Source organism: Amphiprion ocellaris, chromosome 22 (genome assembly GCF_022539595.1).
Source record: "Amphiprion ocellaris isolate individual 3 ecotype Okinawa chromosome 22, ASM2253959v1, whole genome shotgun sequence".
NCBI lineage: Eukaryota > Metazoa > Chordata > Actinopteri > Pomacentridae > Amphiprion > Amphiprion ocellaris.
This window is the reverse complement of record NC_072787.1, coordinates 28,768,750-28,784,752: the sequence shown is the minus strand read 5'-3', so window position 1 is coordinate 28,784,752 and position 16,003 is coordinate 28,768,750. Positions and strand designations below refer to the sequence as shown.

At 44.4% G+C, this 16,003-nt stretch overlaps 1 protein-coding gene across 11 annotated transcripts in view; it reads right to left on the bottom strand.

Annotated features, from left to right (window-relative positions):
* Positions 1 to 1,016: 1,016 nt before the first annotated feature.
* Positions 1,017 to 16,003, bottom strand: part of LOC111570975 (receptor-type tyrosine-protein phosphatase mu-like) — a 138,383-nt gene continuing 123,396 nt past the window's right edge. For all 11 annotated transcript variants that reach the window (XM_055007155.1, XM_055007156.1, XM_055007159.1 and 8 more), the window contains 12 exons: positions 15,603 to 15,639; positions 14,986 to 15,083; positions 11,902 to 12,018; positions 11,508 to 11,662; positions 11,275 to 11,410; positions 10,338 to 10,487; positions 9,278 to 9,451; positions 6,140 to 6,271; positions 5,591 to 5,716; positions 3,740 to 3,903; positions 3,189 to 3,324; positions 1,017 to 2,876 (listed from right to left, as the gene is read on the bottom strand). In XM_055007155.1, the coding sequence (XP_054863130.1) occupies positions 2,823 to 2,876; positions 3,189 to 3,324; positions 3,740 to 3,903; positions 5,591 to 5,716; positions 6,140 to 6,271; positions 9,278 to 9,451; positions 10,338 to 10,487; positions 11,275 to 11,410; positions 11,508 to 11,662; positions 11,902 to 12,018; positions 14,986 to 15,083; positions 15,603 to 15,639 (1,479 nt within the window). In that variant the 3' untranslated portion in view covers positions 1,017 to 2,822. The remainder of the gene's footprint in view (positions 2,877 to 3,188; positions 3,325 to 3,739; positions 3,904 to 5,590; positions 5,717 to 6,139; positions 6,272 to 9,277; positions 9,452 to 10,337; positions 10,488 to 11,274; positions 11,411 to 11,507; positions 11,663 to 11,901; positions 12,019 to 14,985; positions 15,084 to 15,602; positions 15,640 to 16,003) is intronic.

Sequence of the window (16,003 nt, the reverse complement as noted above, 5' to 3'; positions counted from 1 at the left end):
AACTCGTGTCCCTTGCTTGGGCATTGTCATTTCAAAAGGCCCCAATAGTTTTAACAAAACAGCAGGAAAGGGAGGCTGTCAACCTTGATTATAAATCCCTGCTCGAGATCGATGTTTACGGGTGTCACCTGAGAATTCCAGATCCTTTAGAGTTCAGAGAAGGTTGGGAGAATGAGTCGACAGCAGCAAATAAATGGCCACCCTGCATGTACATAGATGTCAATAATTATCTGATTAGCAAGGACGAGCAAAACTTGCTAACGAGACTTGCTAACGACTACAAAGTCGGCACGATGTTCTGGATCTTTTCTTTCAGTAGGAAATGTGACGAGTACATAAGGCGGGTCATATATACAGCCCGAGGTTCCTTTATTGCACTCGTGAATAGGGCAAAACTCTTCCGTCCACTTCTTTAGTCCTCGGGTACCGTTGTGGCAGTCCTGCACTGAACAATGGGACCTGGCATATTGCCTTAAAAAGACTTTAAGCAGTGTAAACACTTAATAGTTGCTATAAATAGCAGGTCGTTCCACTGCGATAGTATGGCTTTGTTGATAATGTAGTGTGTGATGAACTCTGACCCGGAAGCTATTGAGGGATAAATGCGCATGCGTACTGATAATTCCGATTTGGCTTATTCAGTCTAACGTGACTAATTATTGGAGCGTTTTAGGTCTTATTGCTCCCATTTTATTTGCCGTGATGTAAGTATTAATATAGCTAAATATTACTGTATATACATGTGTAAATGATGCTCATTACCAGAACTGAATCAAATATAAAAGTGTGTTAATTAAAAAGTTCTATTTCCTCCTGAACACGCTGTAGAACCATAGACAGACTGAAGGTTTACTTCATTAGTTATAAACACAGCAACTATTAACCACATGTTGTTGTCGCCTCCTGCTGGCATAGACCAAAACTACGGTGACTCCGTAGAGATCTCCACTGCTGCGCCACCATGTGGTCGGCATGCTGTGATCTGATTGGCTGTCTGTGAAAAACAGAAGTCAGACTGCAGTGTATAGACATTTTTATTTGTAGTATTCTGGAATCATACAACATAAATAAAAGCTTTCATTACAATAATGTTCTCATCAGCACCACAGCCATGCACCAACAGGGTTCAGTCAACACCACAGCTAGCCATAGAACATCCACAGAACATCCATAGATCCATAGAACATCCATAGATCCATAGATCCATACAACATCCATAGATCCATAGATCCATAGAACATCCATAGATCGATAGAACCTCCATAGATCCATAGAACATCCATAGATCCATAAACCCATAGAACATCCATAGATCCATAGAACATCCATAGATCCACAGAACATCCATAGATCCATAGAACAGCAGGGTTATGCCAACCAGGAGCCATAGGTCTGAGAGGTTTATCAACCCAGAGCTGCATATTACAAAGGTTGCATCAACTCAGACTGTAACCGGGGTTAAATCAGACCAGAGCCATATGTCAGCAGGGTTACATCAATACATGGTCTAACTGTGGTTCTGTTGGTGGAACAGTAGAATTGTCCACCATGATTGTCTCTCTGTGTGTGCTTCACAAGAACGACAACGATGACACCAAGAACAACTGAATGAATAAATATTCTTCTTCCTGCTTCCTCCTGCTCTATGTACATTATTAACAGCTGACAGCCAATCAGCTTCATCCAGCTGCTGACAGAACAAATGGACCCGACAGGGACCGGGTTGGATCCATCTCCACAAGCCCAGAAGACAGAAGGATGAAGACTCTTTAGAAAGTTTAAACATTTTTATGAAACATGTGAAACCAAAACAGTCTCAACTCTAAAATCTTTTCTTGTGCTTTTGATCGAATTTCATTGTCCTCATCGGCAGAATCTCTAGGCGCCGTTGCCATGGAAACATCCAAGCTTCCAGCAGAAAGCTCTGGAACAGACAGCAGTAAGTCGCCCTTGAGTTGATTAAGCGGGTTTTAAACTGCTACTCTTGATTTTTCCGTTGTTTGGTTCTATCAGTTCTTTCAGTTTCTCGAAGTGTCTCAGATGTTCTCTACCAACTAGACTTCATGGCGGTTCTGTTGACGCTTCGGTCCTGAACGGTTCTGACCCATTTAAACACCAATGGATGGTCCAGAACCTTCAGAACGTTAAAATGTTCTGACCCGGTTAAACACCAGCGGATGGTCCAGAACCTTCAGAATGGTAAAAACGGAACCGGCTCAACAGGTTTGGAAAGTTTTGGCATTTTTCTTCTTGCTGAAATCATAAAAACATGAAAATGGTTGGCAGCTGAGTGAAGCCTTCAGCTATGAATCAGTCAATCGATTAATGATGTCAGCGACTGATTAAACCTGATCCTGAACTCTGATGTCACAGTGACATCATGACCAATCAAAATCAGCCTCTCTGGTTACAGAAGTGATCAATAAGTCACAAGTTGAACTGGCTATTGATGATAATAAACTAACTGATCCTCTAGAACCCGTCAGATCAGATGATCTCCTCAGATCATCAGGACGCTGCAGAACTCCTGTTTATGAGGAAGGGGCGGGGCTTAATCTGACAGGTACAGAACGAACACCTGGAGACAGAACTCAGGTCTGATCAGGACAATTGATCAGTGATTGATCACCAATTGACTCAGAGTTTTGGTTGCTTCAGTTTCAGTACGACAATAAACATAAAAAACAACACGACAAAATAACAACATGAGGTGAGTCCGTCAGGGCAGTGCAAACATCTTCCTCCTCCTCCTCCTCCTCTTCATCCTCCTCCTCTTCATCCTCCTCCACCTCCTCAGGCTGCAGGAGGTGATGAAGGTGAATCTAAGTAGAGTTCAGATACTCCAGAGCGACCTCATAGCAGAACTTATATTGATCCTGTTAAAGCAATAAGAGATTATTCTGGAACATGTTAAAATAAAATAAAATAATATAAAACAGTATAATATAATATAATATAATATAATATAATATAATATAATATAATATAATATAATATAATATAATATAATATAATATAGTGTAATATAATATAATATAATCTAGTGTAATATAAAATAATATAATATAATATAATATAATATAATATAATATAATATAATATAATATAATATAATATAATATAATATAATATAATATAATATAATATATAGTGTATAGTATATACAATGTAATGTGAATGTTGTTTACCAGCAGGTCCACCATGTTTGGTTTGTTGTTCCTCAGAGTTTTTACGGAGTGAAAGACGTCCACCTGGCGCTGCTGCCTCAACATCTCACACACTATACTGATGCTGCAGAACACACCACTACGACCCCCACCGTTACTGCGGGGGGGATGGGGTGGGTGATAAAGAAAATCAAATCAGTGATTCCACCTTCCGACCACCAGATGGAGACAAAATGCCACTGAAGTACTGCTGTAGTATCTGCAGTACAACTGCTTTCAGGCAGCAGTGCTACAGGTATTGCAGTACTGTGAGTACTTACAGACAGTAGTACTACAGGTATTGCAGTACTGTGAGTACTTATAGGCAGTAGTGCTACAGGTATTGCAGTACTGTGAGTACTTACAGGCAGTAGTACTACAGGTATTGCAGTACTGTGAGTACTTATAGGCAGTAGTGCTACAGGTATTGCAGTACTGTGAGTACTTACAGGCAGTAGTACTACAGGTATTGCAGTACTGTGAGTACTTACAGGCAGTAGTACTACAGGTATTGCAGTACTGTGAGTACTTACAGGCAGTGCACCACTGTGCGTCCCTCGCCGCCGTCGTACTCGTCCTGCCATTTATCCACCTGGTGGACCAGTTTGAGGAAGGAGCGCTTGGAGACGGGCGTGTCGCGGTACATTGGCCAGCCCAGGAACTGGAACTGCTGCACCATGCGGTACCCGTCCTGGGGCTGGAGGCACAAGGAGGACAGGGTGAGGAAAACAAGCTCACCCACTGTACAATCATCAGGGAAGGAGGAAATAAATCATAAAACAAGCGCACCCTGTCTCAAGCAAGCATAAGTTATGGCAACTGGACTAACCTCGTGTGAGTCGAAAACGTTTCACCTCTCATCCAAGAGGCTCTTGGATGAGAGGTGAAACGTTTTCGACTCACACGAGGTTAGTCCAGTTGCCATAACTTATGCTTGCTTGAGACTTATCATGACCTGGATGACTGAGAACATCCACAGATTTAAGCGCACCCTGGATAAATGAGAGGACATAAGGAGGCTGGAGGAGACAAGAGAATGAAACAAGGGAAGGAGACAAAGGAAGGAAACAAGGGAAGGAGACAAAAGGAGGAGACAAGGGAAGGAGACAAAGGAAGGAGACAAGGGAAAGAGACAAAAGAAGGAAACAAGGGAAGGAGACACAAGGAGAAGACAAAGGAAGGAGACAAAAGAAAGAAACAAGGGGAGGAGATTAGGGAATGAAACAAGGGAAGGAGACAAGGAAAGAATGAAACAAGGGAAGGAGACAAGGAAAGGAAACAAGGGAAGTAAACAAGAGAATGAAACAAGGGAAGGAAACAAGGAAAGGAGACAAGGGAAGGAGATAGAAGGAGATGAGGAAAGGAAATAAGAGAATGAAACAAGGGAAGGAGACAAGGAAAGGAAACAAGGGAAGTAAACAAGAGAATGAAACAAGGGAGGGAAACAAGGAAAGGAGACAAGGGAAGGAGATAGAAGGAGACGAGGAAAGGAAATAAGAGAATGAATCAAGGGAAGGAGACAAGGAAAGGAAACAAGCGAAATAAACAAGAGAATGAAACAAGGGAAGGAAACAAGGGAAGGAGGTAGAAGGAGACAAGGAAAGGAAACAAGAGAATGAAACAAGACAAGGAGACAAGGAAAGGAAACAAGGGAAGTAAACAAGAGAATGAAACAAGGGAAGGAAACAAGGAAAGGAGACGAGGGAAGGAGATAGGAGATGAGGAAAGGAAACAAGAGAATGAAACAATGAAGGAGAAAAGGAAAGGAGACAAGGGAAGGAAATAAGGGAAGGAGACAAGGAAAGGAGACAAGGAAAGGAGATAAGGGAAGGAGGCAAGGGAAGGAGACAAGAGAAGGAGAAGGACTGCAGGAGAAATAAAGGAATCAGGAGACACAGAACAAGACGGGAGGACATTAATGTGAGCAGGCAGGGAGGAGAAAGGCTTTAAATCAAATGCACTGAAAGCTAAATCTGACCTGCCTCAGCGAGGCGGGTGGAGACAAGAGTCTGGATCAAACATGACCGATATTTGGCGAGATGCAGGGAGAAAATGAGGCAAAATCAAATGCACTGAAACTTAAAGTGCACCTGACAGGGAGGTGAAGAGATTTAAATCAAACACACTCTGATCTAAATTTGGTGAAACAGGACAGAAAGTGAAGGTTTGGATCAAACACCAGCGCAGCAGAAGACAATCAGGCAGAAATCAAATGTGCCCTGAATATCTGGGGCATAAAGTGGTGAAAATCACACAAACCCACAGTAAATCCTGCAGCTGATCGTCAGTCTGTCTGAGAAACTGCAGAAGTGAAGCCCTGCTGCTTTTTTCAGGTCGTTCATAGCTGTGTGCTGCAGACGTGAAGGAGCAGAAATCAAACCCACCCTGGCTGTATTGTAGATCCTGAAGATGCGGCTGATGACGTCCTCCTCCAGATCTGCAGAGACAAACTCGACTTGCAGCGACCCGAGGCGATGGAGGCCATTCTCTGGCCAGTACTGAGGACACAGCTGACACAGGGACAGGGGGTTATTGATCTCTGACGATCAATAATTTGGTCCTCAGCCCACATCACTTTTATGTTTCTGTCAGAGCACAACTGCTTCAGATACATGTTCACACAGTCAGTGATTCCGAATAAATAAATCAACCTAATCAATGACTGATTCTAATCAGTGACTGATTCTAATCAATAATTGATTCTAATCAGTGACTGATTCTAATCAATAACTGATTCTAATCAATAATTCATTCTAATCAATAATTCATTCTGATCAATGACTGGTTCTAATCACTAACTGATTCTATTCAATAACTAACTCTAGTCAATAACTGATTCTAATCAATAACTGAGTCATGAGATATTTTGACAAACTCTGGAACATTCACAGCAGCTGACAGGTGTGTGTGTGTGTGTGTGTTTGTCTATGTACCTGTGCAGGGTCCACATCATTCAGCATGATGATGGAGGTACAGTGGTAATCAAGGACCAGACGCCAGAAGTCTTTGACCGTGTTTGGCAAAGGATGCTGGGTAACGATGAACGCTGACGGCTGCTTGTAGCTCTGCAGAGTGACATGCCACAAATGATGTCACACGATGTCACACATGATGTCACACATGATGCCACATATGATCCCACATATGATGCCATATGATGTCACATATGATGTCACATATGATGTCACACAGACAAACACATGGTCAAAATGTTTTAACTGTGGAGGAAAACTTCCCTTTTCCAATATGGGTTTTTCAGGACCAATACCGATTATTAGTAGTTAGAGGAGGCCGATAACCGATATTTGGAGCCGATATTCATTTGCAGTAAAAGTGTAAAATTGGCGTAAAAAATTTTGAATAATGCAAACACTGAATTTTGATTAAATGCCTAAAGCATGTTTATTTAATCAAACAAATAGAAAATAATAGCTCCAGAAGTGCATGGATTTCCTAGACTCAGAAGCATCTCTTATAAAGTTGAATAAAAGCTTAAATAAATACCTCCCTGAAATTTTTACACAGTAAATAAAGTAAAATTTAAATATAACAATAATGACTTATCTTTGTTCTCAGGCTCAGCAGTTAAATAAAAACTTATTTCCAGAGATTTTATAAAGTGATAGTATATAAAACAAAGTTAAATAAAATTTGCACAGAAATGTGTGTCAAATGACAAAAAATTATAACAGTTGCTATGAGTGCAATTAAACTCCTGACAGAACACAAACAGCCTTTAGGGCTTTAATGAGCCCACAGTGTTCAAAATATTCCACCATTTTGTTCAGATAAATCACTTCTGAATTTTACTCTCATCTTCACTTTAATTTTCAGATCACTGGACCAGAAAGCTCACAGCAACGTTAGTAGTCATGAGTTGTAGAGTTTTTCATGTGACTTTAATGCAAACACACACTATTGTCCACATTACATACATTTTCCCCATTGCTAATACATAGTCTGCAGAGCGTTCAGAGCCAGAGTGACGAACTAATGTTATGGTAAAAGCTAATCAGCCTCCACCTTAGCATGCTCCCTAAAACACGTGAACTGAGTCTTTTATGTGCTCTCTCTTAATCACACACACATGCTTTTCTATCACGGACTGTTTCCATGTTGATGTTATCAGCAGTCTTCTTTTAAGAAATTCACAGACATGTTGGGAGGTAATAGGAGTTAGAAGAGCTGCCGCTAATGTTTACTCCACTCTTACGTTATTCTGCTGCTCACTGTAACGTTAGTAGTAGTTGTGAGATCTAGAGCACTGGGATGTTTATTACAATTTCGGAAGAGTTTTCTCTCCGGAGCTTCTTACATGAGAAAACTTTCCCTCTCTGCAGTGTGTGTGCATGTTTGTGTGTGTGTGTGTGTGTGTGTGTGTGTGTGTGTGTGTGTGTGTGTGTGTGTGTGTGTGTGTGTGTGTGTGTGTGTGTGTGTGTGAGGACAGCCTCTTAACCAATCAGAGGGCAGGGTGGATGGTGCTGGAGACAGAAGGCAGGAGAGAGAGGCACGATTGCATCTGAGCCAAAATAACCCATTTTTAAATTGATTTCTTCATACTGGCCCGCCAGATTAAAAAAAGGCCGATGCTGACATACACTATATTGCCAAAAGTATTCACTCACCCATCCAAATAATCAGAATCAGGTGTTCCAATCACTTCCATGACCACAGGTGTATAAAATCAAGCACCTAGGCTGCAGACTGCTTTTACAAACATTTGTGAAAGAATGACTTGCTCTCAGGAGCTCAGTGAATTCCAGCGTGGAACTGTGATAGGATGCCACCTGTGCAACAAATCCAGTCGTGACATTTCCTGGCTCCTAAATATTCCACAGTCAACTGTCAGCTGTATTATAAGAAAGTGGAAGTGTGTAGGAACGACAGCAACTCTGCCACCAAGTGGTAGGACACGTAAACTGATGGATGCTGAGGAGCATAGTGCCAAGAGGTGGCCAACTTTCTGCAGAGTCAATCACTACAGACCTTCAAACTTCATGTGGCCTTCAGATTAGCTCCAGAACAGTGCTTCAGCAGAGAGCTTCATGGAATGGGTTTCCATGGCCGAGCAGCTGCATCCAAGCCATACATCACCAAGTGCAATGCAAAGCGTGGGATGCAGTGGTGTAAAGCAGCCACCACTGGACTCTAGAGCAGTGGAGACACCTTCTCTGGAGTGACCAATCACGCTTCTCCATCTGGCAATCTGATGGACCAGTCTGGGTTTGGTGGTTGTCAGGAGAACCATACTTGTGGGACTGCATTGTGCCAAGTGTAAAGTTTGGTGGAGGGGGGATTATGGTGTGGGCTTGTTTTTCAGGAGCTGGGCTTGGACCCTTAGTTCCAGTGAAAGGAACTCTGAATGCTTCAGCATACCAAGACATTTTGGACAATTCCATGCTCCCAACTTTGTGGGAACAGTTTGGAGCTGGTCCCTTCCTCTTCCAACATGACCAGTGCACAAAGCAAGGTCCATAAAGACATGGATGACAGAGTCTGGTGTGGATGAACTTGACTGGCCTGCACAGAGTCCTGACCTCAACCCCATAGAACACCTTTGGGATGAATTAGAGTGGAGACTGAGAGCCAGACCTTCTGGTACAACATCAGTGTGTGACCTCACAAATGTGCTTCTGGAAGAATGGTAAAAAATTCCCATAAACACACTCCTAAACCTTGTGGACAGCCTTCCCAGAAGAGTTGAAGCTGTTCTAGCTGCAAAGGATGGACCGACGTCATATTGAACCCTATGGATTAGGAATGGGATGTCACTTACGTTCATATGCAAGTCAAGGCACATGAGCGAATACTTTTGGCAATATAGTGTACATCAAATTTCCAAATATCGGTGCTGATAATCGGCCTGACCAATAACCGGTCGATCTCTAGTCTGAAGTAAATCAAGGTGGTGGAGCAGAAGATTCCGATGTTCTGAGACAGAAGAAACCTCACAGGAACTACAGTTGAAGAACACGTCAAAATAGGATGGCAAACAATGGTGTGTTTTCTGTGCTGTTGTGTACATGTAAACATCTGGACCGATCACACGGCCTGACAGGTGCGTTACGTACATCCATGAGCGCAGCGTTGATGTAGTTGGCGCTCTCTCCGTCGATGGTGATGAGGAACGGCAGGCAGCGGTCCGGAGGCAGAACGTCCATGCAGCGGTTCTTCTCGTGGTTTCTAGGCAACAGAGCGATGCTGCAGTCCTCCACCCGCAGAGTGGGCGTCACCATGTTCAACGTCTGATCAGAAACAGATGCATCGATCATTACCATACTAGTACCGATACAGAACCAATACAGAACCAATATAGTACTATACTATACTGTACTATACTATACTATAATATACTATAATATACTATACTATAACAGTTCCACTAATCAGGAGATCTAGAAGGAATCATAGTTCCACTAATCAGGAGGTGTAGAAGGAGTCATAGTACCACTAATCAGGAGGTCTAGAAGGAGTCATAGTTCCACTAATCAGGAGGTCTAGAAGGAGTCATAGTTCCACTAATCAGGAGGTCTAGAAGGAGTCATAGTTCCACTAATCAGGAGGTCTAGAAGGAGTTATAGTTCCACTAATCAGGAGGTCTAGAAGGAGTCATAGTACCACTAATCAGGAGGTCTAGAAGGAGTCATAGTACCACTAATCAGGAGGTCTAGAAGGAGTCATAGTTCCACTAATCAGGAGGTCTAGAAGGAGTTATAGTTCCACTAATCAGGAGGTCTAGAAGGAGTCATAGTACCACTAATCAGGAGGTCTAGAAGGAGTCATAGTACCACTAATCAGGAGGTCTAGAAGGAGTCAGAGTTCCACTAATCAGAGCTCCTAAAATGACTCCACAGACAGTGAACTACTTCCTCCATCCAGCTGTAAAAACAGACGGCAGCTGCTTCAGACTTGGTTCAGGGATTCTCCATGGAAACCAGAGTTAGTGTGAAGCTCAGACAGTGTGAAGGAACCTTCAGAACATCAACTCTATGGACGGAGGACCAGAACTAAACCTGGTTGCTGCTCAGAACTAAACTTCCAGATGAAAGAACATGAGAAGAAGCCTGATGGACGTTTGGAGGATGCGATCAGCTACAGATGACTTTAGCAGGAATCAGATCAATACGTTACCCTGAACTCCTCTTTGATCTGACTGGAGTTGGTCTGAGGGTCCAATCGGTTCATCTCATAATAAACTGACCGCAGCTGATTGGCTGGAATCGCTGTGTCGCCACAGAGACACGCCTCCAAGATTGCGTCATGGATGAAGACATATTGCTCCTGGAGAGGGGGGAGAGGCATTAGTGACAGGGGAGAGAGGCAAGAATGACAGAGGTGGGGTATGTGTGTGTGTGTCTGTTGTGGGTATGTAATGTGTGGTGTGGGTCTGTGGTGAGTCTGTTGTGGGTCTGTTGTGAGTCTGTAGTGTATCTGTACTGTGTGTAGTGTATCTGTGGTGTGTGTTGTGAGTCTGTAGTGTGTGTTGTGGGTCTGCAGTGTGTGTTGTGGGTCTGTAATGTGTGCTGTGAGACTGTAGTGTATCTGTGGTGTGTGTTGTAAGTCTGTAGTGTGTGTTGTAAGTCTGTAGTGTGTTTAGTGTATCTGTGGTGTGTGTTGTGAGTCTGTAGTGTGTGTTGTGGGTCTGTAGTGTGTGTTGTGGGTCTGTAATGTGTGTTGTGAGACTGTAGTGTATCTGTGGTGTGTGTTGTGAGTCTGTAGTGTGTGTTGTGGGTCTGTAGTGTGTGTTGTGGGTCTGTTGTGTGTGTTGTAAGTCTGTAGTGTGTGTAGTGTATCTGTGGTGTGTGTTGTGAGTCTGTAGTGTGTGTTGTGAGTCTGTAGTGTGTGTTGTGGGTCTGTAGTGTGTGTTGTGAGTCGGTTGTGAGTCTGTAGTGTGTCTGTAGTGTGTGTAGTGTATCTGTAGTGTGTGTTGTGAGACTGTAGTGTATCTGTAGTGTGTGTTGTGAGTCTGTAGTGTGTGTTGTGGGTCTGTTGTGAGTCTGTAATGGGTGTTGTGAGACTGTAGTGTATCTGTAGTGTGTGTTGTGGGTCTGTTGTGGGTCTTGTGTACCTCTGTCTGCACCATGTTCACCCTTCGTGCTCTCAGCTCTCTCACACAGTTGTAGATGTCGACCACACCTTCTCTCTCTGCCATGTCCAGCATGATGTCGATGACGATGAAACAACCTGTCCGCCCCGCCCCCGCACTGACACACACAGACACACAAACATTGTGTTACGTACACCTGAAGCAGCACAACAATGGCCTGAACCAGATGTGTGGTGTAGGTGTTGACCATGAACCTGCAGTGGACGACGGTGGGGCCAGCGGTGGGCGGAGTCTTGGCCTTCACGCGGCGGATGAATCCCAGCAGGCCGGTGGCATGAAGCGGCACGCCATGATCGGGCCAACCGGTGAAATGAAACTGCCGGATCTCCCTGATCTCTGCCACGCCCCTCTGACACCAGAAAACGTCACAGTTAACATCCAGAGTCTCCAAAGAGACAACGTTTGGACTGCAGGATGGAAACTAAACATCTGGTACTTTGTTCCAGAGCTGAACATCTGAGGAAACATGTTCCCCTGGTTTTTACATTCCTGGTGAGTAAAAGGACTAGTAGCTGCTGAGGAGTCATTAACACAGAGTAAGTAACTACTTCTAAAGTTACTTTCCCAGCTGTGGTTTGTGCCTTTTACCTTCTCCATGGCGAAAGTCCGGATCACGTATTCTGACAGCAGCTGAGTTTCGATCAGTGTCACCTTCATGTCGCCGTAAATCTCAGTGTCGTCCGGCCAGTACTTACAACACTTCACCTGCACACACACAAAGGTTCACTACTGAGGACACAAACATTCACCGTGACATTTATGAACCAGACACCAAGTGAGAACTGGCCATAAACTAACCATAAACTAATTAAAAACTAACCATAAACTAACTAAAAACTAACCATAAACTAGCCACAAACTAATTAAAAACTAACCATAAACTAATTATAAACTAACCATAAACTAACTAAAACACACACACACACACACACACACACACACACACACACACACGGTCGTGTGTTCCTTCAGCAGAAATTGAGCTCATTAATTAAACACAAACAGTAGCTGATATTAAAATCTCATTAGAGGCTCTGCCCCCTCCATCCTCGTTAACAGCTAATTACTGCTGAGCTAATCACAGTGTCACCATGGCAACCAGCAAAGTGGAGAGGGGGGAACAAGAAATCATGTTACACAGGCGGTGTGTATCAATGTGTATTGAATTGAACTGAATAAATCTGACTAGAGCAGGACGTCCTCAAGACCTGAGAGACTAGAGAGGGAGGCCACCAAGACTCCTATGACTCCTCTGAAGGAGAAAGAGACTAGAGAGGGAGGCCACCAAGACTCCTATGACTCCTCTGAAGGAGAAAGAGACTAGGGAGGGAGGCCACCAAGACTCCTATGATTCCTCTGAAGGAGAAAGAGACTAGAGAGGGAGGCCAACAATAGGGGCTTTCGACCGGGGTGGAGCCCGTTCGGAGTCGGAGCCAGTGCCCGACTTGGCGCCGGTTTTTTGTCTTTCCACCACCGGTGCTGCGGCTCCGGGCTCCAAAAACTGGGGCTTTTTCGGGCACCATCTCGTTGCTGGGCCAGACTTGGCCAGAGTTGAGAGCTGAGCACGTCACGGGCAGGGGGCGGGGTGACATCTAAATACATCTAAAAAGATAAACATAGATATGATCATCAACTTATTGCGTGTTTAACCGCTAAGTAATCAATGCAAGCGTAGTCGAAGCTAAGTAGCTAAGCTAATGCTAGCAGGTTTACTGTTAAGTATCCAAACGTCTTTGATAATTACCTTTCTTCTCAAACGTGATCGCCGGGCATTGGAACGGCGACGCCGATGGGTAACCCCTAACAGAAGGTTTTGCTGTTCAACGATGGCGAGACACACTAGCAAAGCCATGTACACCACTCCAATGAAGTCCTCTATTGTTGTTGTGTGGGTTTCCGTACGGCGCGAACGCTGTTGAACGGCTACGTACGCAGTGACGTACACACGTTTTGTGGTGGCGCAATGACGCAGCTCCAACTTTGCTCCTTCTGAATGGAAACACACCCGTTCTGGGGCGGCACGAGATTTGAACCAAAAAAGCACTGGCTCTCAACTTTGAACCAACCTAGCACCTGGTGCTCTTTGGTTGAAAGCCCCTATAAGACTCCTATGACTCCTCTGAAGGAGAAAGAGACTAGAGAGGGAGGCCACCAAGACTCCTATGATTCCTCTGAAGGAGAAAGAGACTAGAGAGGGAGGCCACCAAGACTCCTATGACTCCTCTGAAGGAGAAAGAGACTAGAGAGGGAGGCCACCAAGACACCTATGACTCCTCTGAAGGAGAAAGACTAGAGAGGGAGGCCACCAAGACTCCTATGATTCCACTGAAGGAAAAAGAGACTAGAGAGGGAGGCCACCAAGACTCCTATGATTCCTCTGAAGGAGAAAGAGACTACAGGGAGGCCGCCAAGACTCCTATGACTCCTCTGAAGGAGAAAGAGACTTGAGAGGGAGGCCACCAAGACTCCTATGACTCCTCTGAAGGAGAAAGAGACTAGAGAGGGAGGTCACCAAGATTCCTATGACTCCTCTGAAGGAGAAAGAGACGAGAGAGGGAGGCCACCAAGACTCCTATGACTCCTCTGAAGGAGTTCCATCTTCAGACTGTTCATCCAACAACTGCTGTCTGTTCTTCACCAGTCAAAGCTTCATGGAGACAAAGAGAAAGACTCTGATGGAAAAAGCTCCAATTAAATCTGGACTAAAGTTCACCAGAAGACATGTGGAGACTCTGAAGACAGCTGGAAGAAGGTTCTTTGGTCTGAGGAGACCAGGATGGAGCTTTATGTCCATCAGACTAGATGATATGTTTGATGGACACCAAACACTGAACATCCTCACAAACACACCATCCCCACTGTGAAGCACGGTGGTGGCAGCATCATGATGAGAAGCATGGTGGAGGCAGCATCATGATGTGAAGCACGGTGGTGGCAGCATCATGATGTGAAGCATGGTGGAGGCAGCATCATGACGTGAAGCACGGTGGAGGCAGCATCATGACGTGAAGCACAGTGGAGGCATCATCATGACATGAAGCACGGTGGAGGCATCATCATGACGTGAAGCACGGTGGTGGCAGCATCATGGTGTTCCTCAGCAGCAGGTCCTGGAAGGCTGGTAGAGGGTAAATGAAATCCTGGAGGACAACCTGATTGTCTGAAGAGAACTGAGACGTGGAGAAGATCATGTTTCCATCCAGACGATGAGTCGACGCAAACAGACAAAGATCCTCAGAGATGGTTTGAAGACAACAAGGTGGAAGTTCTGGAAGAGTCAGAGTCCAGACCTCCATCCACCTGAGAACTAGAGTCTGGACCTGAAAAGTTCTGTTGATTAGAATCCCTGAGGAAACTGACAGAGTTTAACAGTTCATGAAGAAGGAGGTCCAGACGTTCAGACTGATGGAGACCAACAGAATCCAGGGTTAGGATCTACTAAATACTGATTGGAAGGAGGAAAACACTGATGGAACCACTGGTTCTACATCTGTTTTCACTTCAACTTGAAAGAGTCTTTTTGTAAATTTATGTTCAAAAATGTCCAAGTGACCTAAAAAAAGAAGAAAACCTCCAGTAGTTTCTCCAGGTATTCAGAGACTGTGTGTGTGTGCGCGTGTGTGTGTGCGTGTGCGTGTGTGTGTGTGTGTGTGTGTGTGTGTGTGTACTCACCCGCCCCACCTCCACCAGGTTGGTTACCATGACGATGGCAGCGGTGTTTTCCTGCCAAACCATTCGCCAGAAATCATACACTGTCTCCTGCATGGGCCCTGAAAACACACACACACACACACACACACACACACACACACACACACACACACACACACACACACACACACACACACACACACACACACACACACACACAGTGTGTTCAGGTGTTTCTACCTGCAGGTCTGGGTGCAGATGTAAGCGTCAGTGTGGAGTGGTGCCCCCCTGTGGTCACAGCTGGTAACTTTATATAGTTTAACCAAAGGACAGCTGTGGACTGATGGTCCAGTAGAACCCTGATCCAGAGGTTTATTTAATCAGATTAATGAACATCACTGTGATACTGAAGGAACCTTAAATCAGACAGATCCTTTATGGACTTCTGAACTCTCTGCTGTCTGAGTGGATTTCTGGAGGTTTGTTGTGAACATCCATATTTCATGCATGTGAGTTTAGATGTGAATTAGAAGAGTTCTGGTCCGGCTTTGTAAAGTCCGTCTGCTCCGGAAGGAACCTCCTCCAGCTAAAGCTTGTGAAAGATCTCAGACTGTAGAAGAGTGAAGCGTGTTTCTTACCCTGCGTGGCGATGTAGTGGTTCGGTCGGTGGTAGCCCTGAGAGGAGACAAGAAGAAGAACATCACAGCAGGTCCAGGCTCAACAAGGCTGATTCGAGATCAGGTCTCAGATAAACAGTGTTAACTTGAAAGGATTTACTAACTCCACACAGCAGCGCCCCCTGCTGGATAAACACTAGCATCTTCGGTTTGTCTCCATGGAAAACACATGGAGACAAACCAAAGATCTCAGAATCATCAGCAGGTTAGAAACCTCAAATATCTACAATTCCACACAAATCATCTGATTCTGTATCTGCAGGAACTTTATTAATGATCAGAGTTCTACCTTCAGACTGTGAATATCTCCAGGATTCCAGGTCCTTGAAGTCCATAGAGGAGAACATTCCCTGCAGAAAGTT